Source organism: Chaetodon auriga, chromosome 24 (assembly GCF_051107435.1).
Source record: "Chaetodon auriga isolate fChaAug3 chromosome 24, fChaAug3.hap1, whole genome shotgun sequence".
Lineage (NCBI taxonomy): Eukaryota > Metazoa > Chordata > Actinopteri > Chaetodontiformes > Chaetodontidae > Chaetodon > Chaetodon auriga.
In genome coordinates this window covers 16,499,332-16,525,997 of record NC_135097.1, presented here as the reverse complement: position 1 = coordinate 16,525,997, position 26,666 = coordinate 16,499,332, and the positions used below count along the sequence as shown (strand labels likewise).

The window sequence follows — 26,666 nt, the reverse complement described above, 5'->3', positions numbered from 1 at the left end:
TAGGTTATTTTAGCTTCACTTAAACAAAGCTTTTAAGCCATTCTAAAGGATACTTCTTTTAGGTTTTAGGTTTCCCAATCACTGTGGATAATCCACTGACTTCACTTTAAACACTTTTAACTGGATATGAAAAGCCTTGGTGTGTGTTTAATGTGGTGGCTTTGGTTCAGTCCATTGTGCAAGACACTTAACCTCAGGTTGCTCCTGGTGGGCAGTGCCTGTCCAGACTTTTTGACTGGGGTGAGCCAAGCAAGGCAATGACTTATGCAGTTTTGGTATATGTGCGCATATTTCTGTCTCTGATAATGAACACTACAGTATCAAACAGTTTCTCATTCCTGCATTCAAAATTTGTTCTTTAAAAGATTAAAAGTCTTAGCAATCACAACACAACTGAGTGGCACCATACAAGTACAATATAAGGCTCCCATTCTTAATTCCTTAAGTCCTCAAAAAGAAATTTTTCCCTCAAAAGTTGGCTGCATACAGAAGAAAATGATGCAAAAACACTGGTTCCAACTGAGGCCCCACCCAGGCCACCATCCTAGACACACCCCTGCCAATGGGCATGCCAGCACCTTGCATGGCAGCTCCATCACCACCTGTGTGTGTGTGAATGGGTAATTGAGAGGCCAAATGTAAAGCGCTTTGCCTGTTAAGATAGGAAAACTCAGAGACAGATGTCCAGACAAAATCTGGACAAATAAATCAAAACGGCATGACTGGATGATTACAAGAGGTAAATAGAGAGAGGTGAGAGGACTGGTTGAGCTTGACAAAATGTTAAAATGGGAAAGAAATTTAAGATACACCGTGCACCAGATGCACCAGCTCCATCATCAGTTCAGGTTCACAGCATGCATGTTTAAAAAATAAGATTAAATACAAAAAATGTAGATGTTTTACAGCTTGAGCAGTGTGTTTCCCAATTCTTGAAATGAGCAACACTTTGCAACAGTCTTGCAACCGATCTATTTACTCCTGTTGGATGAATGAGGCAGAGATGGAAACCTTGGATTGGAGCATTTTGCGGCGTTAATTAAACCTTCACTGTCAGTGTTGTGATAAGTGCCCAAAGAGGACAGACACAGCTGTATCCATTCACTGCTGCAGTAGTGACTGGAACCGGTGCTTTAAAGCAAATGTTCAATTCAATGCCCTGTATATTTAGGACATTTTGCCACGCTTTGGCAGCACTGAACAAGACACAGGTTGACTCGCTCGCAGGTTTTTCAGAAATAAACCTGCATCTGAAATTCCAAATCCAAATCCATGGCCAAAATGATCGCATGTCTCTCACTAGCTTTTTTTGTCTGCTGCTGCTGATAACTGCTGCTATTTTACATGCTATTAAAAGTGGTATCTAGACAGTTTTTGCACATTTTCGTTGGTGTTTCTTCCTTATTTTAACGTTTGTAATGTAAAAGTTCCACTGAGCTGTCCCTCTCATTCATATCCTGTTTTTCTTTGTTGTAAAGTGTGTCTGCAATTCCACATCACCAAGGATTAAAGAAGTACTTTAACATTTTTGAAAATGTACCTATTAACTTTCTGCATTCTATAATATCTCTGACTATTAAATGAACTGAGAGTAATGTTCTAACTTACGATAAAGAGTTAAAAACAATGATATTAATTCATGCAGCAGATCAAACAGAGCTCAAACCAAATCCTGTGCTCACCATCTGTATTTGGATACCTGTGAAATATCCAGAAACTGCTCTGAAGCACTAGGCAGACGACTGCTCTGCTGTCAAGAAATAGTTCCAGCAAGTAACTCCACCTAAATCTACTAAATGCCCTTTTCACTTTTCTAATTGTGCACCAGTTAAAAAAAAACAAGATGTCAAGATGCTACATGTTAATCAGGGAGGTTTGGACACAGTCAGGCTAGCTGTTTCCCCCTGCTTACAGTCTTTATGCTATGCTAGGCTAACCACATGCTGACTCCAGCCTATAAACACACAGAGACAGGATTGATTTTTTTCATTTAACTCTCGTAAAGATGGTGTATGTTGACCTATTCCTTTAACTTATGAAATTTAATCTTTATGAGACATGAAAAGAGACACATGAAGTCATTTACAGGTCATTTTATTGATGTTCGTGGTCAAATATGAAATATGTTAAAAACAAATTGGCCCTGAGATGGATCTCTTTCATGTGATACTGTTGCAGATGCAGTGATGTGGTGCTAGCATTGTGTTGAGCCAGCGGTCCCAGACGTTTCCTGTTTCAGGCCACGCTGGGAGTTGTCAGCCAGGTCGACCAGCACTTGGACGGTCTGGGCCAGACGACTCAAGCCCTCATCCTCCATGATGAGTTGGGGGGAACACAATGAATCCTGGGAAGGGAGAAAGAAAGCAGTGAGCAGATGTAGCTAAGATCTATGTTTTTGTCAGACTTTTCTGTATGTTGAATATTGACTCTATAACTACCATCTTTAATAATAATAATCTCCAACATGCTCTATAAGTAATAAATAAGAATATAAATGAGTCTGTTAACATGCTTTTACACTGATTTACCAATGAACAAAGTCATATTGTGTAGCTTCATGTTATGTTATTTGCCAGAAGTAGTTATTTGCCAGTAGTCTGGAGTGTTAGCCTAAATTAGCATTACAGGTCCCCCACGTAACTCTCCCCAAACCACAGTTTGTTGTTTTCACATTTCTGCATGTGCATAAAACAAGGTGTGTTAGTGAGCCTCAGGCCATAGCAGCAGCATGGCTGAATTAATGGGCAGAACTTTGCTGTTGGGCCTCTGTTGAATTAAGTCTTAGTTGGTGGGTGTTTATTTGAACACAGAGATGGATGTTAAACTTATTTTGACTATCAATAAAAGCCTTACTTGGTCAGGCACATCATATCTTAAAGAGCTCATAGTACCCTTTTACCCCACTAGAACATTGTGTTCCCAAAATGCAGGCTTATGTATGGTTCCTCAAGTCTCCAAAAGTAGAACTAGCGCCAGAGCCTTCAGCTATCAAACATCACTCTTCTGGAGAACCATCTTTCAGTTTTAGGTGCAGACACCCTGTGTACATTTAAGAGTAGGCTTAAAACGTTCCTCTTTGATAAAGCTTACATTTAGGTCTGGCTCAGGCTTGCCTTGGACCAACCCCTAGTTATGCTGCTATAGGATTGGACTGCTGAGGGACTTCACCATGATACACTGGGCTCATCTCTACCTCTCCATCTGTATGCAGTAATGCATCTTACTAACTGGGCTTCTTCCTTGCAGTTTTTCACACTTTCTCATCATGCAGGTACCCATGGATGATGCACCTGGATTGTGGGTTGTGGTTGTGCCTACAATCTATCTATCTATCTATCTCTAAACCCAACCAGTGAGGCAGACGGCCGCCCACCCAGAGTCTGGTTCCACCTGAGGTTTCTGCCTGTAGAAAGGAAGTTTTTCCTCGCCACTGTTGTAACGTGCTTGCTTGTGGGGGAATTGTATGGATCTCTGTACATTGAAGAGTGTGGTCTAGATCTACTCTATATGGAAAGTGTCATGAGATAACATAACATAACAAACAAACAAACAAACAAACAAAAATAACAAAAATTACAAAAATAAAATAGCATCAAGTCTATTTAAAACCAGTATGTACACTGTAGGATCTGAACATTCCTTTCTTTTGTGCCATCAGGTGGTAATATTAAGGATAACACTGTGGCACACAGCCCAGACTTAATGCCATCAGAATAATTTGACACATGCTATAATCACATAAATGTTGTTTGGGACTTTCACATATATTGAATAAATTACAGTTATTAATCCCCTGTGATTATTAACCACCTGTTATCCTATCTGGATATCAAGCGAAGGCATGCCACCATCATCGATAGGAGGCTTTGGTTTGAACTGTTACAGGGAATATGCTTGCTGATAAAGTAAATGTAATGTGTGTTGTCTGTGCTTCGAAACTGACATGTGAATATAGAGACCAACCAGGTGGTGAAAGAGTTAACAAATTTATAATACATGCTCAGTGACATTCTGTAGCGAGGCATGTCATTTCAATCTCATATACAGTGGATATCAGAAACATCCACACACCCTGTCAAATGCTGGAGTGTTTATTGCCTCCAGGCCTGAAATGAAAAGCTATTAAAAGACTTTCCTTTGGAACAAGCAACCAGCCGCATCAAAATGAAAACAACTACATATTCATTCGTTGCTGTAAAATAGATGTTTAGAAATGTTTGACTGTCTGATGGAAAAGAAGGATCTGTGGTCTGACTTTGAATGAGGATGGCCTTCATGAACTCTGTTGGTCTCTATGTCGGTTAGGTATTATTATAGCCACAGACAGCTAAAACCAAGTAACCTTAAGGAAATTTATACTATGCAGTAAACCTACCAAAATGTAAAGCAGATTCAACTCTGAAGATTTAATTGTATTGTTTCAGTCCAGAATATTTTAAGATTTAAATGATATCAGTATTAGTATCAGTATTTGTTTTTCTGTTCTTCAACATTGTGACCAGGATACATACTACTTGGCATAAAAAAAAACAAAAAACAATTTGTTGGTGCTCTCTGCTGAGTAAACGCTATAATGGAGACAGTATGTCTAAATTACCTCCAGCCTAGGTTGGCATTTCTTTCAAACTGTTGTTACTCATCGACATATAAACTAATACTGACATGTGCAATTAGCTAAGATTGAACGATGCACTGTATCGGCCTGGTCCATTTATTTTTCCATTTAGCTATATTGTTTACATAGCTTTTGAAAGAATGGTGCCTCTTCAAATCTGTGAAAAGTCTTGATGTGAACAAGCTGCACCTTGTGAAATTTGGCCTTGGGGGCTTGTTGCTCTGACAACAGCTCCAGATAAACTTCAAGCTGTCTTTGAAGCCCTGAAAAATTTTGTATTAAATCATCAACAGTCAATTCAAGCCAACACTTAATCTCGCTTTGATTTCATAAAATGGTCCAGTGATTTCTCAGAAAAACTGACAAAGTGCAGCACGACAAACAGGAAGTAATTGTAAAAGTCAGCCTATCAGTATCAACATGATGGTGATGGCTTACTCATCACCTTCAAGCTTTTCTCTTGCTAAAAAACATTATTTTACTACCATTGGACAAATGGATATGAGATGTAAATATTCAAATTTCTACTATCAAATATGTAACATCTAAACCTAGTATAGTTCTCACCCCTCCCACACTCCACTACATGTGACTGAAGTGATAATAATGAATGTCCTCAGTGTTCAGCTGTAACAGATGACTTTCCTGTTCTCTGGCTCTGTCAACCAGTTCAGTCCTGCTGCTGTCAGCCGTCAGACGTCCTGAACGAACTATCCCCACACCCTCGGCCTCAGTGTCCCTGCTGCAGCTCTCCCTCCTCTACACACTTCTTTTCACACAACACCTCACACCAGTGATGTAAACAGCTATAACTGTGTCTGAGAAGGCTTCAATACTCAGCTTTAAAGACGGAGCAGAATATTCGAGCAAACATTGGCCCAACCTGAGAGCACAGCTCGAGAAAATGCTGTTTCCTTGAATAATAAAAGAAAATGTGGCACGAATATGGGCCGATAAAAGCCACTCATTACTGTCAGGTGTAGCAGAATAGTGTAACATTGTGAGGCAGAGAGAGAAACAAAGAATGAATGATGGCGCAAGTGTTCTGGGTAGCTTAGGACACAGTTTTGTCGTATGTACCTATGAATTGCCAAAACGTGTTATCATTAGAGCTTATTGCCATGGTTCCTGTCTGTCACCTGTATTTCTCAGCATTGCTTTCACTCCACAGGTTTGTTATGAGGCCTCTCCTTGAGTTCTTGTCAACCAGTGTCACTTCTTTTACTTTCCTTCTTCTCATTTATGAATGTACTGTATCAACCCACAAACCGCTCCTCTAGCAGATGTACTCTGAGTTCTTTTGAAAACACTGGCAAGACTAAACTTCTAGTGATGTGATTCTAGTGACTTCTATTTAACTGGTTAGTTTGTTGGTGTTGATCACAAGTCATATTTTATCTACTGTACTGACTCTAAGTGATTAGATTTTGTACCTTGGGCTGTAGAAAGACAAGTGGGAAACTGCCCCAGGGCCCCAAAACCCCTAGATCCACTGGGTTTCAACTGAATAGTACTGTTATTCAATGGTGATATATAGAAATAGATTATTGGACAGGATGAGAAAGTCGGTTTTTAACTAAACCTTTGTCTAGTCCTATATGTAATGTCCCTGGTGTCAGCTGACATTCCCCTACAGGTTTTGACCAGGCAGCTTTTTTATACAGTAATAAAAAGCGCACCTTGTCACCTGACCTGATTGCTCTAAACAAGCACACAATAACTTTCAAATTGTTCTTCAATAACACCATAACTTCAATCAGAGAGAGTCTTGCTGCTGATGTAAACCCAGATGAGCTCAGGAAACACTGTAAAAAATATGTGACCATGGGAAAATTCACCTGTATGACATTAACTGAGCTCTACAAGACTGTCGCTGGGTCTAACTCAGCATCTTACCAGAAAACCATTACTAAAGAATCCTAATCTAGATAGTAATGCAGTCACCAACCACAGGCTGATATCCAACCTTCCATCCATCAGAAAGATACTGGAAAAGATCGTTTCAGTGCAAATTAACTTCTTTCTTAAAGAAAATAACATTCACTTCTGTCAGGTTTTAGAACCTCAGCACTGAAACTGCTCTGACTAAGATAATCAGTGACCCCAGACTAACTTCTGATGAAAAAGAGGTCTCAGTTCTTGTCCTCTTAGATCCGAGTGCAGCGTTAGATACGATTGACCGTGATATCTGAATCAATGGTCTTGAACAGTCGGTTGGTCTTTCTGGCTGTGTGTTAAGGGAGAAAGTCTAAGGTCAGCCTTGGGGATCATAATGACACAACTGTTCATCTGTACGGAAGCAAGTCATGCTGCAGCTGTAGACTCCATAACTGTCTTTTGGCAATAACTAAGTGGATGAGCGATAATTTACTGCAGTTAAATGAGGACAAAACTGAAATCCTACTAGTTGGTCCTAAAACAAAAAGGGAAATGCTGTTTAATAATTCTGGGGAAATTAACTCCCTGGATTAAATCTGTTATACATCTTTATGTTATCCTAGATTCAGATCTAAGCTTCAAGTCGCACATCAACAAGGTGACATAGCTGAAGTACAAACATTTATAAACCAAAAAAGATGCTGAAAAACTGATTCATGTATTTCTTGTGAGCGGACTCGATTACTGTAATTCACTATTAACTGGCCTCATTCAGAGCTCTGCAGCTCAGCTATTAACCAGAACCAAGAGGAGAGAGCACATCAGTCCAGTTTCAGTGCTCTGCATGACTTCCTATAACATTCAGGACTGATTTTAAGGTCCTGCTCCTTCTATACAAAGCTATGGGCTAAATAATGGGCTAAGGCTGAGCTACATTGTTAACTCCCTTGTTCACCATTTGCCTTCAAGAACACTGCAATCATCTGCTGCTGGTTTATTGGAGGTTTCCAGAAAGAGCTGAAAGAAAATCAGGGATGCAGCCTTTGTCAATTACACCCCAAAAGCTCTGGAACACAGTACTTACAGATATCAGGGAAGCAGCTCGCTGAATATTTTTAAAAGAAAGCTAAAAACGGATCTCTTCAGTTAACCTTTAACCACAGTAACCATGACTTTTCAGATACTGGTCTGAAATCTCTGCCTCTCACATTTTATTACAGTTATTCAGTAGGTTTTCTTTTCCATCTTATTATGCATCAGCTTTGTTCTATTTTCATCCTTATTTCTATCTTACTTTTACTATGATCATGAAGGGGGTTATATTCTTCATCTCATTTTACATTAATTTTCTGTTTTTATGTTCATTCTGTTTCTCTTTTTTAATAAGCAATTACTGTATGTGATTTCTTTGTGTTTGAAAGGCGCTATACAAATCCATGTTCACCATCTGAGTTGAGCATGTTGGCGTGTTGACATTTGTTGATCAATCTTGGAACCCATCACCTGTCGTCCGCCAACGATTTAACCTCTGGGAGCAATGGCCAATGGTTCGAGGCTTCCTTTGCAACCCGCTTTGTCAATCTCTCTGCCTGTACAGCCTTTATTTTACAAAGTATATCTACACCCACAGGAATGCGATATTGACTACAAACAACCAAACAACCATGCCTGGCCTGTGAGTGGCCATTAAAGTCTACATCAGGCATCGGTCAAATACCAGAGAGGATCATTCTGTAAAAACACAAAGAATTATTTATTTGTAGCTATTTTGCACCTTTCTCTCACATGGCCTAGCAATGCTCACCAGACCTAAATGAACCAGCAGTCCAACAGAAACTGGACTTTTGACAAATCTGAATCTGAAAATCTCCATTTTAGAGGCCTAAAATTCTGTTTGCATGTGAGTAAGAGGCCCTAACACAGAGGAGATTTAGCTAAATACTATTAAAAAGTTATTTCATCCTCTGGAAGACATGAACCTCGATAAAATTTGATGACAATCCAGCTATTTCAGTCTGTACCAAAGGGGTGGAGCGTCAAAGTGATCAGCTGACACCGCCGTCCCCACCAGACTGCTAGCATGACTAATCAAGCATAGGAAAGACACTCCTAGAAGCTGTGTCCGGTCTTGACACCAGCAGTGAAAGTCAGTCAACACTTGTGTTGAGTGAACCTAAAACAGTAGCTGTATAAAAGTGTCTGGATCAAGTGTGCTGTGTGGCTTGAAGCAGTACCTCTGATGGAGCAGTCCAGCTCCTGAGCGTGAGTGTCTGTCACCACCTAGCTGTGTCATACAATTATTGTTTAATTATCACCTTTGGTAGTTTGTTAATGCGTTTTTGGTGATTAGATAAACTGGCTGACTCACTGTTATATGATGTGACAGTCCTCGAAAGCCTTAAACTGTTTATGCTGTAGATTATTGTTCAAAGCAACCCCCAGGAAGTTTGGCACCTACGCAAAGAACATCCACAACAAAGCGCAGAGGGCGGGAGATATAACAGCAAAGTTCTGACTCTGGGCCCCCATTGAATGTCATGCTTATAGTGATGTTGTATGTCTTTCATTATGCATTGTCATAGCTCGGATTTAGATGGCTTTAAGACAAGAAAATTAGTAGCTCTGCCATGATCAGATAATGCTGCAAGCTACTGAATGTTCATCCTGGTAACTGTTGCATCAAATCTCAGACTTTAAAATGAACGTGGATGCATGACAGTGATTCTCAGCTTTTTTTCACTTTACAGACAGTCAGATTGTTTCAGTGACCCCTGAAAGGACCCCCAGAAGAACTCACTCACCCACAAAAACTGACATTTCCCAGTATGTCTGAGAAAGATTAAACCTGCATAATCAGTGCTGCTGACTCTGTAGTGATTATTTGATTAACTAGTGAACCAGAGTCTGACTATACACATGGAAAGCAGACAGTCCGGAGCTTGACAATACACACTCATAGCTCCAGTGGTGTGTGTGTGTGTGTGTGTGAGAGAGAGAGAGAGAGCAGCAGACAGACTGCAGGCTGCAAGTGATGCAGTGAAATCAGAAAGGTGACAGCACAGTTTATCGAGTCTCCACCTTGTGAATGGTGCATTACAAACCTACAAGCTGATTTCTGCCTTTTCTCTGGCTTTGGCTCAACACACTCACCTTCTCCAACACAGGCCAGCTGGAATTTATGATGGTAAACCTGCTGTTTGGAGAGCACACAGGAGCTTTTGGAGAGGTTAAAGCACAGGGCACAGTGGATTCAGGAAAGCATCAGGATATCTGCACGCCTGCTTACAATTTTACCTCATTTCATCAGTTTGAATGTGCTGTGAAAATGACTTCAAAACTAATTCAAACCCAACATGAAAGAACCAAACTGGTAAAATCACCATGTCCTGTATTGATCTGATAGTGGATGTGCAGGATTTTCTGCACTGTTGAACATTGTGTATTTAAAGAATGAGTCTGATTTTTTTTTTTTTATTGTCAAAAAAAAAATCTCATGAAAAGACCAAACCAACAATGTGTGAGTCTGCCTCTTAAACTGTGGGGAAGTTAACCAGTCGCACATATGCCAAGCCAACCCCTCAGGCCTTGTCCTTGCACTCTTCTCTCTTGTAAAAACCAAAGCATACTGTTCTCCACACCCACTACAACTGTGCTCTCACCAACTGTTGTGAGTCAGGGTGCAAACGACAGAATTTCTTGTGCAGGTGCTGAGCTATTCCTTATTCCTCTGTAGCTGATGAAGAACCTGTCTGGGCTCTGAATGTACTTTATAATTTCTAAAAGGGGGTGTTTAATAAGTCCTATTTCTTCATCACATCCCACATTTTTTTTTAAGAAATGTGCAAATCTGATTCTTTTGTACCTGCCAAAGAGTCCATTTGGACCTGAAATGTACATTTCCTAATGTACTAAAATAGAAATTCAGGAAGTGTTAAAAGGTGTCCCCAGCTGTCTACAGGGGGGCAGTAATGAGCCGATTCTAGCTGAATTCACCACAATAAGGGAATGAAGATGCCATCAAGGGGACATTCATGTTTCACCAAGTGTTTTCAGACCTATTTTTAGGTTTTGGAGGCCAAAATGATGAGGATTTGGTGGTTAGTCTGGCAAATGTATGTTGGGTTAACCTCCCCACAGAAAGAACTGTCTCCCACAAAGGAGTTGGGACAGACATCAGATCCAATAAATCTTTAAAAATGCTTTGAAGTTCATGAGATGCAAATGAAAACACCATAAAAAGGTAGTAGGGGAACATTTGGTGACTGTTGCAGCTGCAGATACCCTGATCACATTCAAGTTCTTGGCTGATTAAGCAAAAGCATGACAGCAGGCAAGCGGACAAACAGCACGTTCAAAGTTCATTTTTAATAATTTCTTTACAGCGGGAGAAAAAGAACTTTACATATAGATTTTTATAAAGTCAAAAATGATTCTTAATAATACAAGGGAATCGTATAAATATAAAATACAACAGTATTTCTGTTCCGCTAACATATTTAAGAATATAGCTTGGTCTAAGCCAGTGAGTGAATTACTGTATGTTGCTTATCCAGTTTCATTTATAAAATATACATTTGAATTGAAACCGTATAAATTTCATTGTAACAGCAGGCTAATAAAAAATGTCAACCATGGGAAGGGAGGTTTTTACAGTGGACATTCTGACCTCTAGAAAACAGCAGAGATGAAAACCGAGACGTGGACATGAAAAGGACTAAAACAACCAGCGTGATAGACACCCTCTTAAAAATCAAGTTATTGCTCTATTCCAATTTCAAATGCATGACTTCTTTCATTTGCGACCTCAAAGGGTTCAGTGTTAAATAAAGAATAAATTGTGTGAAATATATACATGAACCAATCATTAAATATTAAAACTAAACTTATTACTATGAAATGTAGTTTCATAATTCTTCTCTTCATATCAACAATTTTACTTGAGTTCATTTTTATCACATTGTTGAGATGTATCTGTGTAATTATTTGGCATTTTTTCCACTTTTATTTCAAGATCCATTGTATTTCATGTCACTTTAATGAACGGTTTTGTCCCTGCCTGCACACCTTTCCACCCATCATGCCCAATGAATCGCAATGAAGCTCAACAACTGCTCCAACACTTAGCCAGTTAGCATCTGTTAGCTAGAGCAACAACAATGCTAAAGTAATTCCAAGTCAACCAACTGGAGTCTAGATATTTTTACTAAGCTCAACTAGGCTACACATGCTACCAAACTAGCCAGCTAACTAGCTAGCTTGGTTAATCCGCTAGGATTATTACTGGGCATCAAAGTCAAAAGTTGACGTTAAAAGCAGCAGCTAACTGGCTAATTCAAAGTTAGCTCAGCAGGGTTTGATTTGACGTTCCTGGCAGCCTTCTCTGTGGTCACTCAAACCAAAAGGAGCTTGCTAACAATGCTAAGCTAACTATATAGCTTGCTAGATAAGAGGCATGTGAAGTGTGCTAAGATAAATAATTGCTGAATTGCTGATTGAGAACTACTCTGGCTTGTTGTTGCTCTGGCTAATACGAGCTAACTGGCTACATTTGGTAGCAGCCATTGAGTTTGAGAGAGGCAGAGGTAGCTGACTGGAGACAAGACCACTCTTAAGACATTATAAAAGCATCATGAAATAAACAGTGTCATTAGAAACAATGCCAGTGAAATAGTTTTGCAAAAAAAAACAAAAAAACAAAAAAAAAAGAGCACTATGAAATAAAAATGAACTCCAGTAAAACTATTAACATTACAGAATGACAAAATAACATTTCACAAATTTATTTAAAATCCAACAATTTGGGGGACCATATTTTAAGAAAATTAGTCCTGCTTAACTACTTATCAAGACCAACACATCGGAGTATTTTGGGTTAAATCTTCACTTCACTTCCCCTGACATTTTGTGACTTAAATCTCCCCTACTTTAAGTTCATTAGGCCTTCAGCAGAAGGTTGTAGCGTCCCATTACGGTGTACATGTCGTTCCAGAGGCCTTGATAGCAACAATAAGTGACATGAATTTCAGGGGCTTTAGCAGCACAACCCTTAATATTAGCTTTGAAACCCCACATTAGTCAAATAAGCATTACAGATTCCATTCTGTGTTAAGCTGCACACATTGACCTTCTCAAGCAATAAGGCAGACACAGCGTGTGGTAGAAACAGCAGAGGCCGTCTGATGCTCTTTTCAATGTGTAGCCTCAAGGGAATCAATAATTTACCAATCCAATGAAAGGGAAAACTTTTAAACAGTCAATGCTATTTTAACTCTGAATAATTGAATATTGATTACATCTAATTTACCGGTATGTGTGTGTGTGATTTAACACACACTCATTGATTTCACAAAGCTTCATGAGGCTTTAAAGGTATCAACTTACATGCGAAACTAAAGTGGAGAAGCCTTTGCTGTTTCACCTCAAACAAAAACAACCAAAAACGGAACAGAACCCAAAATAAATTAAAAAGTAATAATTTAATAACCTGTTTACATTTATACAAACATGACGTCAGCTGGTCAAAGCGCCCAGTGACAGCGACAACAAAAGACTTCAAACACACAACCTCCTGGAGGGGTTTGTACCGTCTGTTTGGACACAGGAGGCCTGGAGGGGGACTGATGCAGCGACATCGCCCCCTGCTGCTCACACTTGACATAGCAGACATAAAACTAAGCAGTCTCTGCCAGTGGCCCTAGTCAATGTTCAGTAAGAGGCACTGTATCATTAGACTCACTGTCACATTGTTTTGTCAGACCTCACATCACTTAACATCCAGGTTCCTCATTTAACTAACTTGCATTTGTCTCAAGGCTAAAAATCACATTCACAGTTCTGTTCTCAGGTTACTTGAACAGCTCCTCTCTCAGGATGAGTAGTCTGCCTACAAACACGCACACTGGAGTTTGAAGATTTCTCAGAGGAAGAGCTGCTCTGAAAGCAGAAATACTCTCAAGAGTAAAACTTGATAAGCAGAGGCAAAAAACCACAGTGTCTCCGACTGAGCGACGCTGAGAAATAAGCCGAAAAAAGAGATTTATCACCGTTTCCAAATTCCATACTTCACACTGAAGAGCATACAGTAATGTGACAGAAGTTAGTCTGTTTATTGGAACATCCATCCACAGTTTACATTTTAGTGATAATCTCTTTTCTCCTCCGGATACTTTAGACTAACTCTCAGGAGTCTCAGGAGATAAAAGGACATATTGGATGTTCATGAGGTGATAATATGTCAGATGTTGTGTTTACAGCTTGTTGCACTGCCCCTAAGTGGTCAAAAAGCAACATCACGGGCAGCAAAACCTACCTTGCATACCCTGCATTTAGAGCGTTAGCTGTGCGTCTGCGAGCTCTAACGACATATATGAATAGTGTCTGATTGTTAAGGTCAGCAGCAGACTGTAAACAAACAACAACACTGGAGGAATGTTTCCATAAGACGCTCACAGAGCTTGATGCAGTTTTTCTGCTGTGGTCTCAATACTAACAATACAGTAACCTCAGGTGTCACCATGTGTAGCTCTATTTAAAAACTGGACATTCTCAAGGAGGATATTCAGGTATTAGTCAGGAACGATTGGGCCTTGACGCGTTTCCGAGTGGCTAAAACGTGAATCTATCATGAACACAGAGTACGCAGGTAAGTGCATGAAAGTGAAGGTTTGCGTCTACAAGTGCACGTTGGTAAAAAGCAGGTATGAATGCAAGGTCATTGGGATTCAGCTGAGGTTTGCTCTGCCCATTCAGGTCTCAACCAGTGAGAGTGTTTCTGCCTGTGGAGAAGCTCTGCCTGAGACAGTTAAACAGAAAACTCCCCATCTCCTCCAAATATGCCGTGCATTCCAGAGTGAAGGGTATACGAGGATAAGGCATTTCTACGTTCATCTGCTCTCATACAGTGTAGTGCTTTCTATTGGTCTACGTGTCTAAATGAAGAGCTGTTGCTTCAGTGCGCTGTAGTGTATTATGTGTTTCTTAAAGGTGCTCGGCTGTACGCTCTATATGGCTCTAACATCCAACCAGTGCAGCTGTGGTCTCATGACATCGGTCTACAGCCATGGAGGGTATGCATACTGAATAACACACACACACACACTGCAGAGTATTGCTGAGGTGACAACTGTGGCAGTAGCTGTGTATGCTCGCCGTAAACTTTACAAAAGTGACTGTGTGTGTGTCCAGTAAGTATGCAGAGCAGGTCAAAAGTCATGTGAATATATAAGTACTGTGTGTTGTGTGCCACCCCTCTAGTTGAGCAGGTAGCAGTAGAGGATGTATAGCAGCACCATGGCCGCACAGTAGAAGAGCAGGAAATCTGTGGACAGCAGCGAGGAGGAGCAGGAGGATGATGACGATGAAGGAGTGGAGTGGCGGGGGGAATGGTCCTCCGCCGACCCCCCACTCTCCACGGCCAGCAGGGCCATCACACAGCGCAGCACAGCGGGCAGCTTATACAGAAGCACATCAGAGCATACACACAAGTCCATCTGGACAGGACACACACACACACGCACGTGCACACACACACACAGACAGAGGGAAAATACAAGTAGTTACATTGTTAAAACTAGGAGACAAGAGAAGGAACAAAACAGAGCGTAGAATTACACAAAGCAGGGTTAGGGTTAGACTGATGTACGCGCCAGGTATTGATTGAAAATGTGATTTAATTCAGGACAACATGTCTTCAAACAGCTTCATCAGTCCAACCCTGACAGCAATAATGCAGCAACACAACTGAGCTGAAAGCACATGGAAAATTCTATCCCAACCAACTGCTTTTTTAACACTGCGTTATTGGGATGCTTTTACGAAACAAGAAAACTACACTCAGACACATCAAAGTGTGCAAAAATGTGTACGAGTTGTACTCAAAGGACACGAAGAGAGAACCATAAAGAGACTTTACCTCAGGGACTCCCAGCTTGCGACAAGCAGCAATGAAGTTTTCCACGTTGAGTCGACACTTGGCTGAGCTCAGTTTTGGCTGAAAAGAATAACAGACGACCTCATTTAGAGTGGAAATGTACATGACACTGAACCAATACGGGAGCTTTTGTAGTACAGGAAATTCTAACCATGATATGATAGTAACCGCTCTTTGTTTATCCATTCCGGCCGCACACTTTTATTTGAATAGTGGCTTTTAGTCAGGAATTTACAGTATGTTAAAATGCACTGGTATCATTTAACATTATTAGTCCTTCATGTGCACAAATTTGTTCTTTTTTCCTTGAAAACGCATTTAATACCAGCTTTAATTTGGGAGCATTCAGCAATAAAAAAAAAAAGATTTCACCTTTAAACAGAGACTATGCACACTTTGCTGAACCATGAGCACTACGGGATAAAGGCACATTGAATTTCCCATCATTCCCTTCAGTCAGTCTCTTTAAAGATGTTTTAGAGAGCTGCCGAAATGTTGTGTCACAGTAACAGAGGTAGTGAAGAATGACAAACTGAGTAAACGGACAGAGTAATGTCATTCACACAGCAATATCTATCTAATATAAGCTTTGCTAACATTAGCTAACATTAGCTTCTGGTCATTCCAAACCAAGGATTTGGCTGTTTATCCGACTCACCACTGCTGGGGAGGGAATGTGGATGATTGACACGGAGCGTGGTCGAATCTGATTCACCAGCTGGCAGAGGACGGTGCCATTGGACAAGGCGTCGCCAAGATCCTCCGGCAGAGTGATCTTCAGCCGAGACTCCAGAGTCTGAGGAGGGAGACAGAGAGAGAACTATGTCAGATCTTTATTCTTGTCAGCATTAAAAGGACACCAACTATACCCAAGATTATCATAATGATGTTTTGTATATGTCTATTGTAAGCATCCTACTTAGTTAATGAAGTGAGAATATACAGACTGTGTGTGTGACTGTGTCACAGTTTGCATTTATTTAATGAAAACACACTCAAAGGATTGAAAAAGAAGCTCAGAGTGCTTTGAACAGGCAAAGAAAAGAATGACGCTAACATTTAAAAACAATGATTGAATCAATTCAGACAGAATAAAACGAAAAATTTTAAATGAAGTTAAATATGTAAAATGAAATAAGATAGTTCCAGTGTAAGCTGCAGGAGAACAGCTCCTAAGTTTTTAACTTTGATTTGAACATGATGAGGGTTGAGGCACATTTGAGATCATCAGAATGTCAGTTCCATCGGTTTGCAGCATAGTAGCTAAAAGCAGCTTCACCCTGTTGACTGCTTCCTAAAGATCAAGAGGCCCTACTGGGTTTATATTGTTCAAGGAGATCAGAAATGTATTTTACTAGCAACAGCACTTTCAAATCTATCCTATAAGTAACTGGCAGTCAGTGTAAAGATACCAGAACAGGAGTGAGGTGTTCATCTCTCTTGGTTCTTCTTAGAACTCTGACTGCAGCGTTCTGAAGGTCTTTTCTCAAAATCTTGTCTGGACATGAGATGGTTAATTCTTGCCATTTGTTGGAGATGATAAAATGTTGATTCGGCTATTGGCTCGAAGTGGCTGCTGAAGCTCAGGTCTGAGATTTCTTGTTTTGTTTGTCTTTTTGGCCCTGAATCAAGCTGAGCAACAACTGTCATTCTTTCCTTGTTGCTAAATACAATGATTTCTGTCTTGTCTTTATTTAATTGAAGGAAATTTACTTGCTCTAAGCATTGATAATGATTCTGTGGGACCATAGTCACCTGGTGAAAGAACTAAACATGAGTGTTGTCTGTATCGCTGTGATAAGCAATGATATTGTCGTATGTGACTGGACTTTGAGGGAGCACGCACAGGTTGAATAATAGTGGCTGAAAAATTGAACCCTGGGGGACTCCACATGTCACAGTGATCTGCTCAGATTTATGGTCACAATAGTGGCAACAATATAGACTCTGCCTTCAAGATATGACGAGAACCAAGTGAACACTGAACTAGATAATCCCACTTTTCCAGTCTGTGAAGAAGTACTTGCTTTGCAGTAATAAGTCATAGTAATAAAGATATTCTATAGTTACTTTACACTAATGCATACTTAGAACATATTCAATGACTGAAACAAATTCCATTTTGAAATGTTTTTAAAAAGTATGTGTATACTGTGGTTTACCTTGCGTAGCTGCGTGATGTCCGGTCTCTCCTCTTTAGGAGATCGCAGCATCGTGCGAGACTCGCTTCTGCCGGACTCACCAAGAGTGAAGACTGTAAAAACAATAAACAGTGTTGGAACATTTCTGAAGCCCTGACTGAGGGTGTGAAGTGTGTGTGTTGTGTTGTTTGTGTACCTGTGGGCTTGACGTTGCTACGGGAGGAGGTGCGGAACAGGAAGCTGTTGGGTTTCTGGGCCTGGCCAGGTGGAGGGGAAGTCTTCGGGGAGGAAGGGACATCTGACACAAACATTCAGGTCAATGTCACATGTGTATTGTATGAAAGACACAGTCACACAGCACATTCGTGTTCTGTTGAACTCATATGACAGGACAAGACTCCATGTCCATTTTTACCCCTCCTCAGCAGAAAGAGATTGCTCAGACCAATGAGGAGTGCGGAGGACAAAAGATGGGATTAAAAGCTCAGAGGAGAACAACTAAGTGGACCTTGAGTAAAGGTGTTCTTGTGTCCTCCTCACCCCTCATTATTTTCTATATGGGGAAGTGTATCATCTCTCTGCCACAATAACAACCTCCCACAGGAAACCAAGGCTCTGTTTAAATCATCAGCTATAATCAGTCTTAACCTTTATGCAAACAAAAGTTCCTAAAGTGCTCAGAGAAAAATGTTCATCTGAACACTCTATGCAGCTGTGGGCGTGGTGCAACACCTCTTCATAATACTGTAGCCATAGCAGCTCATGTATGAACATGATATAGACTAATATATTCCAAAAACAGCCGTGCGCATGGTCGTAGTACCTGTTCTGCTGCTGGAGCGATGTAGAAATGTTGAAGGAGACACTATGCTCATCTGATCAGCACTCTGATGAAAAAAAAAGGAACAAAAGTCACATTTTCAATCATGGAATCGTCACACAGTGCAGCTGTGCAGCTCTCAGCTCTATTTTCTGAAGGAGTAAAAAGGGGAAAACTCACTGCACATCGCTGCCGAAGGCCTGGGTGGGAGTTGCTGCTCTCTGGAGATGCACCACTAGGGGGAGACAGATACCAGAGTTTGTTCACTACAGAAACCATCACTTTCCACACCCTCAAGCTTCAGCCCATTTGGAATGAGCCGAGGATGAGCAAGAATGAATTGAAGTGAGTGTAACTTGTTAGGTTGTTCAGTCAGTGTGTGTTCTCTGCTGTTGCTCAGCTGTGTTTTCAATGGTATTACTTACGACGAGCTGCTTCCTGTCTGTGGTGCAGTGGCCACATGACTTCCTGTTTTGCTGGATGACTTCAGCAAACTGCAGAATTAGAGTTTTGACATGGACAGCGTATAATTAGATTTGAGACAGACAGAAGGGAGTAGCCTCTGACAAAGACTTGGTCCTTACTGTACGTGTGGAACACAAACTGCTACACACAAGTTCATCTTCACACTCTGTTCCAGTGATGGGGGGAAAATTCATATCGCTAACGTCATGTGATTTCTGCGTCCAATCCATTCACGCAACCCTTTTCTAAGGTGTCAGCAGTAAACTCTGGAGTAGGAAGCTTTCAATTCTTTATGACAAGCACGTGAGCGCTTACCTGGCCTTTTCCCTCTGCTGCTGCAGACGCTCTCTCTCCTGCCAGATTGACAGGGTACCCGGCCTCCTCCGCTCCTCCAGGGTGGGGCTAGACGGGGACAGGGGTGAGGAGGAGGTCGATGATGGGGGGCTCACCTCAATATGGAGGCTGGACCTGGAAAGGAGAGTGAGAGAATGTCAATGAGGCAAATCAAAATGAAATATTTTGATCTGAATATCTCTGAAAACATGGTTATTTTTATGTATGTTTCCACATTTTCCCCCAATTTGGAATGGTCAGTCTGCCTGTACCGCTGTCCACAGTACTGCCAACTCCACTGCTGGCCCCACGAAGGAGTTCAGATATAATGAGATACAGTATAATCTTCTGAAGCTGTTGCACCCTCTAGCATGTCACCAAATTTTCCAGGTTACTTTGAAGTCAATGATTGGATGGACAGCAAATAGCCCGACCAGAGCCTCGCACCCAACTTTTTTTTTTTGTTTGGAAAAAGATTGTTCGGTCATCCAATGTATGTGCCTGACATAATAATTGTTTTGAATGCAAGTACAAGACGTAAAAATAAAGTATTGGGCCACGACACACCTCCAGATCTTGGGTTTTACTAGGCGAAACCAAAACCATGGTTAGAATAATGAAGACTTAATGCCATTATGTCAACAGAAGCTTGTATTACAGAGCTAACAAAGGGCCTAGTTGCAATGAACTGAAATGACATTAGGTTCTGTAGATCATCTGTCATTAGTCACTGTGTCAAGCCTACAGAAGCCTGCGTGCTGCCAATCTGTTCTTCTTAAAGGCACAGCAGACTGGTTGCAGCAACAGTGTCCCTGTCAATCTCAATCACACCTATTCTTATTCGAGGAGAGCAGGGGCTCATTAGACTGGAGCCTTTAACTTTCTATTGGAGGAAATGGCATGAAAGTGAGCCAAACTTGTCACAGGCAACAGAAAACCATCTGTACCAGGCAAATCAAGTAAAAAGTCATCAGACTGGGCACACACATACACACACATTTGGTTCCTAGCACAACAAGATCACAAGTTAGCACGGTTTCTGTTTAATGGGGCCAACCATTTGACCACAGTGACTTTGAAAATAGATTTTGTCTATCTTGTAGAAAATATCAAGCGATCCATCTGCTGAGTTTTATGCAGGTCAATCAAATTCTACCGTGAACTAAAGTGGGTGGAAATTGTACACGGGCTGAATTCAGGCTCCAAGCAAATGACAGCAGATGAAAGCTGAGGTGTAAAATAACATAGCAGGAACATAAAGTCACATCTACTGAAGTGATCTGACAGACTTGCACCTTTACTCTGAAGGCTGGTTTGTGTAAAATCATTTTATCAGCCAAATGTAAAAGTCTGTTCAGAAACTGTGTTGAGTTTCCATTTTAAGCATCTGTATTCTATTTTTAGAAGCCCCAAAGGAAGCATTGGAAGCCAAGATTTGGAACATCCGTTTGTTCGAGCTACAGCATGATTGTTAAGTGTTTGTAGAGGAGACACAGGATTGTATACCAGCTAAATTAAAACTTCCTTAGTCAGAAGAAACAGACTGGCAGCCCTCTCTATGAGGCTTAATGAGGGTTTGAACACTGAATCAATCTTAGTACTCTGGCTTGAATACTGTTAATAAAAATCAAAGAGCGTGCTGCTTGTTGCTCCAGAAGCTGAGAACAATGGCCTTGCACCACAAATTAAGATGTAGCCAGTGGACTGCTGGGACACTAACTCTCAACAATGTAGTTATCTTGGTTACGGAGCAACAGAGCAGCATGATAAAAAGCTGCCTGCTGGGCTTCAGCACAAACAGGGCGTGAGTGTGGCCGGCTGCTGCTGCTGCTGATGACACGATGGAAAGAGAAGTACGGGTATTAAGACACAACACATGCACAAGGCTTTAATGGAGGAGCCTGTGACACAATCCACAATGTGGCAGGGTTCAACAGCTACACAGAAAATATGTAGCTGTATGCTTATGAAAGAAATTCTGACAATGCCTGATAATCACACTGCCATGTTCTTCCACTTCATTCCTTTTGACTGATTTCATGCTCACGTTAGCCAGTTTCTGTTGCGAATTTGCTTTTCGGTCAACAGCTGCCAGGAGAAGTTAAGCCAGTGCAAGTTATTTCTGAACATGAAAACCTACAAACCTACGTATCTCATCCATCCTCTCTGCATTTCTGTTCCTCGTGAACAAAGTTTTGAGGAGTCGATTGTTTTCTAAATGGGGGCACAGTGATCAATGGCTGCGCTCCATTTGGCTGTGCTGGTGTGCTGTTTGTTAGGTGGCAGAAACCTGGAGAACTGGAATGCAAGTAGCATACTGTGAATATCTATCAGCAGCAGGGGGTGAGATGCTGTCCACTACTTTAATTTTCATAGTTGATGGTTTCTATTGTGAATAAGCCACCACACGCTGTGCCAAATATGTTTCAGTGTTTCACCCCCTTGGACTTTCAGTGTAACAACTTGGAATTCCAAATCATGTTATTAGGCTCTTTACCACTGGATTGATACAGCATGTCCAGTGCTTTGAAGGTGCAAAATACTTCCTGTTGCAACACAAGTAATAGTTGAGTCACCTGCTGGATGCACAAGTATTCAACCCAGAGCCAATATTGGGGAGAACCAGCTTTTGCTGCCACAACAGCAGCAAGCCTTTTGGGGTATGTCTCCTCCATCTAGAGACTAATCTTTGCCCATACTTCTTGGCACAATAGCTCCACTCACTCAGACTGGATGGATACCATCTGTGAAGAGCAATTTTCAAGTCTGGCCACAGATTCTTCACTGGATGGAGGTCTGGACACACAAGACACAGACGCCGTTTGCTCTGGCTCTGGCTGCATGCTTCAGGTCAGTGTCCTGATGGAAGGTGAACCTCTGTCCCAGTCTCAAGTCACTTGCAGACTGAAACAGGCTTCCCCACAGCATGACGCTGTGATGGTGTGGTCAAAGTGATGTGCAGTGCTGAGTTTTGCACCAGAGCCATATGTTTGTCTCCACATGGCTTGTTTCTTATTGCTTTCTTTCAGCTTTGGCTTGCTTCTCACCATAAAGGCCAGATTTGTGGAGTGCATGATTGATAGTTTTCCAGTGGGCAGATTGTCCAACCTGAGCAGTGGATCTTTCCAGCTTCTCCAGAGTTACCAGTGGCCTCTTGGTTGCTTCTCAGAGTAATGCTCTCCTTGCCCTGTCATGTCAGTTTAGGTGGGCGGTCTTCTCTTGGTAGATCTGCTATTGTGCCACATTCTTTGCAGTTTCTAATGTTTTTTTTCATAACCAACTTCATTCCTGACCCGTTTGATGACTTCCTTGGTACTTTATGAAGCTGTTTCTTTGGTAATGTTCTCTAACAAACTCTGAGGCCTTCACAGAACAGGTGTGTTTATATTGATATATAATCCCACTTAATTCTGGACTACTTTGTGTCAGGCACTGGTACTGTATGTGCATTAAGGTATCTTGTTTTTCTTGACATTTTTTTGTTTTATATGAGCTTTCAAAAGACACACGAATTTAGAGAATGCAGTTAAGCTGCACGCAATGTAACAAACCTAAAAACTGGGTGAGTCAACTGTTAACTTTCCACGATAACAGCCCCCTCAGGCAGTCAACATGCAGAGTTTGAGGGGCAGTGAGGGACTAACACTGTAAGTAATGAGAGCTGCAGTCTATTGACTTTTCCCAGCTCTTCAAACAACCTCTGAGTTGACCTTGTAAAACAAGGGAGGAAAGAAGGAAAGAAAAAGTGATAAAAGACTGCCTGTTTTAAGATGAAGAACAGCCACACAAACAGAATGAGCAGCATTAAAGGTGATAAGCAAATGCTTTTCAAATGTACTGGAATACCTCCAACAAGAACTGCAAACAAATAAAACCCTGGTAGAGGTCATTACTAGCATCAAATACCAGTGGTGTTAAAAACTGAGACACTTCCCATAAACCCTTTTGCTTTTCGTGTTTGTCATGTTTTACTCTTTAAACCATTTTGCTTTTCAAACCACTACACCTGTTTTGTGTTGGAAGCTTACTCCAGTTTATTCGGCTAAAACTCTGTTTCATGCAAAGGGTATCCTGAACAGCATGTTTCGCAAGACTTACCTGCGTACTGTTGAATCCTGGGTTTGGGGCGGTGACGAGTTCTTCAGCTGCTCCTGGAAATCAGTGACACAATCAATAACGTCCCTGTTTTAAATTAAATACAACGCAAGATGTTGACAACACGAGAATCTGACACAATTGCTGATCAGTTGGGGAACGACTGGTACCAGAGGGGCTACTATGAGAGGACGTGTGGGTGGATCCATCCTGATCTCCCCTTCCTCTTCCTTGGTCACACTGCTGTCAATGAAGTCCACGTGCTCAGCCTCTCCATTCACTGCAAAGAGAAGATTTTACACCAAAGTGCAACAAACTTACGGGTTCAGGAGCTTTTTGGCTGGAGAAACATGCAGTTATGTTTTCTTTTTTTGCGTGTGTGCCCTTCCTCACCTTTGTTAGCCTCCAGAGGAGATCCATCCTCCTCTTCCTCCTCCTCCTCCTCCTCCTCCAGGTTCCTCTGATCTCTGCTGACCTCAGCCATTCGAAGGGAACGCTCTGAGAAGTCATCTGCTGACTGGACACACAGACAGTCTATGAGTCATTGATCTGTGGCCTATTGGTAACACTATAGGTAGGTCAGCTGCATTTGTACTGTTGTTCTATTTGTATATGACGCATTGTTTTCACCCACCATGTATTTTTTTTAGGTTTATTGACATCAATGTGTACCATGTAAGTTACTTTGACTTGAGGATGTCCTAACCATGTTTATCTTTTTCTCAACCCTGGTATTTAAACACAGCATGAGTACATTTACACCTTGATGTTACACATTAGTGTTTGATCAGCATGTAATGCAGTCACTCAGGACATATGGCATTGTATAAATGACTGTGTGTGTGTGTTCCTAGTTTTACCTCATTTCCAGACCACCGTTTGCTGCCACTGTCCACACTGTTGAAGCCAGAGTCCAGCCCTCCGTACTGACCAGTGAACAACTCCTGGTCTGACAGACTGCAGGAAAACATGTGGAGCACATGTCAGGATAAGTTCAATGCGCACACGGGATAATCATTATCAGGAATGAATCCATTATGAATCAATCAGTTCTCGATTAAGGACACATCAAAGGACATTATCTCATTTGTACCATGGTCAATTGCCAAAGAAAAAAAAAAAAAGAAGATCATTAATTTTATATTTCATACAGTTTGCTATCAAGTTTTATAACTCAGCTTCCCTGGAAACACCTGAGGGTTAGACTAATACCTGGAACAATCATCCCGCAAGGTGCTTTTGCAATGGGCACTCCAGTAAATAGGGTAAATCTGTGATTCGACTTGGCATCAGGAGACATTTCTAGTCCAGTCAGAATCAAGTATTCACCCTAACCATGGTAAAAATACAGGTAAATACAACAGTCTTGTTGTCAGACTGTTACACAGGGGTTCATTAGTCTGAAGGGCAGTGACTTGTGTTTCTTTTTTCCTCCGGATACTCAGAGCTCTTCTGTCAAATATTCTCTCTTATCTCCGTCCTTGGTCATGTCTGTTTCATGGAAATGGCTCACCAGACAGCTGAAAGGGTTCCATTGAAGTTTATAAATATTTGATAAACCCTTTTTACTCTTAGTTAACATAACCTTTCACTGTCATCATCTACCATACATTTCCCTGTCCTGCATTGACTGTACCTCTGCTATTTATCCTGTAAACCTCACATGATTCATGTTTTGGTGGAAGCGCATCCTCCAATCTGCAGAATGAGTTAAAATGTTTGCAAATTATGTATATCCTCCATATTACACATACAATGTATGTAATTTCCTTGCTGTCTTTTCAGAAAACAACATTTGATCAGTAAAAGAATGCATCCTCAGGTGCTTATTGCAGTGACAAAACATATTTTTTGCCATACCTCCATTATCCTATAATGACTGGGTGCAGTAACTGCTGCCATGAGTAAACAGCACTTATGTCCAACTGTCACTTAAATATGACAGCAATGCAACAAGTTGCAATTACTGTCACCACCATATCCATTTTTTTCAGGACTGAGTAATCAATTCCAGTTACAAGTGACTGCTGGCGCCACCTTACACCATCCCTTATTGTAAAAAACACAGATATTGTCGAAAGTTTAACCAGTGGAAAAGTGCTTGTTCCTTGCTCCCTCCCTCCCTCCCCTCCTCACCAGCTGTTGAATCCAGTGGGTCTCAGGTGTCTCTCTAGCTCCTCCTGGCTCCTCTTGCAGGCCTCCATGTTGAGGTACTTGAAGATGTGGTATTTGCCCTTGGAGCAGATCTGTGCAGGTGGCATTTGCAGCGGGTTGTTGTCCAGTAAGATGCTCTGGAGATGACGGAGGTGGCGGTAACACAAGGGCACATGGGAAATGCGGTTGCAGGACACATCGAGTCGGACAAGGGGGAGCTCGGATATTTCTGAATGACACAAAGAATGGGGAATTGATTAGTTACAGTGTCATTTGGGCCTAAGGTAGGTCGAACATATTTACCTCTTGAACTCTTCACTTTAACAGTACACACATTATCAAAATAGTCTGAATTTAAGGAGGGCTAAATCTCCTCTTGGTAAACAGGTAACGTGATAACCTGGTCTTTATTTGAATTTAGAAAATGCTGGTGCAACCAGCTCCTGTACCCACTGGTACTCTGTTTATTCTTGTTTTTAGGAAGTACATTCATTTACATTTCCTCCTAATGAGCTAGGGAATGAGGCGTAGGATCCATTAGGCTTGCAGCAATTCAGAAGCAGTTCAATACTTCTACATAAAAACAATCAATGACCCACAGTAATGATGCAATTAGAATTCAACTTGCAGAGATTCTACATGACAATCCATGGTGTACAGAGAGCTATAATGTGTTTAGGGTGTCACAGTCATACTTGGCAGGCTTAATGAAGCTTACTTTAGTCGACTGGATATTTTTATCATCTTGTATAGTTTCCATGCACTGAATGCCAACCGATGGCATCTGATAAACTGTGTGGAATCACTTCATGGAGTCTGCACACAGACATTGCTGAGGCCTCTGGGGTTAGTCGTGTGTCTATACCTTCAGGCAAAGTGGTGAGCTGGTTCCTCCGCAGGTTTAAGTCCCTCAGACACTCCAGTTGGCCGAGCTCTGCTGGCAAACACTGCAGCTCATTACAGCTTACATCCTGCGAGAGAGAGGGAGGCAGAGAGAAAACAGTGAACCAAGACCAGTGATGTAAAGGTGCAGACCACTGATGGGGCCACAGGCATATTTTACTACACCAGAAAAGGATTTGCTTTAAACTCAAATTTCAAAACAGATACTTTTCACTATGACCCACAAGGACATACAAAGGTCTGTACTGAGAGAATAACACAGGTGGAGTTCACTTTTTTCTGCCTCCATCACCATATAAATCAACTTAAACTCTATGCTGCGGCTGAGAAAGT

The 26,666-nt window shown here is 41.3% G+C and overlaps 1 protein-coding gene across 2 annotated transcripts in view; it reads right to left on the bottom strand.

Annotated features, from left to right (window-relative positions):
* Positions 1-2,078: 2,078 nt before the first annotated feature.
* lrch4 (leucine-rich repeats and calponin homology (CH) domain containing 4) overlaps positions 2,079-26,666 on the bottom strand; it is a 50,960-nt gene continuing 26,372 nt past the window's right edge. The window contains exons 4-18 of one of the 2 annotated variants that reach the window (XM_076724691.1): positions 26,296-26,401; positions 25,413-25,659; positions 24,137-24,233; positions 23,670-23,793; positions 23,447-23,556; positions 23,280-23,332; positions 19,164-19,316; positions 18,809-18,877; positions 18,564-18,618; positions 18,387-18,450; positions 17,760-17,861; positions 17,585-17,676; positions 16,081-16,218; positions 15,405-15,482; positions 2,079-2,344 (exon numbers count right to left, since the gene is read on the bottom strand). In XM_076724691.1, coding sequence (XP_076580806.1) covers positions 2,195-2,344; positions 15,405-15,482; positions 16,081-16,218; positions 17,585-17,676; positions 17,760-17,861; positions 18,387-18,450; positions 18,564-18,618; positions 18,809-18,877; positions 19,164-19,316; positions 23,280-23,332; positions 23,447-23,556; positions 23,670-23,793; positions 24,137-24,233; positions 25,413-25,659; positions 26,296-26,401 — 1,638 coding nt within the window. In that variant the 3' untranslated portion in view covers positions 2,079-2,194. Of the gene's footprint in view, positions 2,345-10,839; positions 14,983-15,404; positions 15,483-16,080; positions 16,219-17,584; positions 17,677-17,759; positions 17,862-18,386; positions 18,451-18,563; positions 18,619-18,808; positions 18,878-19,163; positions 19,317-23,279; positions 23,333-23,446; positions 23,557-23,669; positions 23,794-24,136; positions 24,234-25,412; positions 25,660-26,295; positions 26,402-26,666 lie in introns of those variants that run through there. The other variant, XM_076724690.1, reaches the window with a different exon arrangement.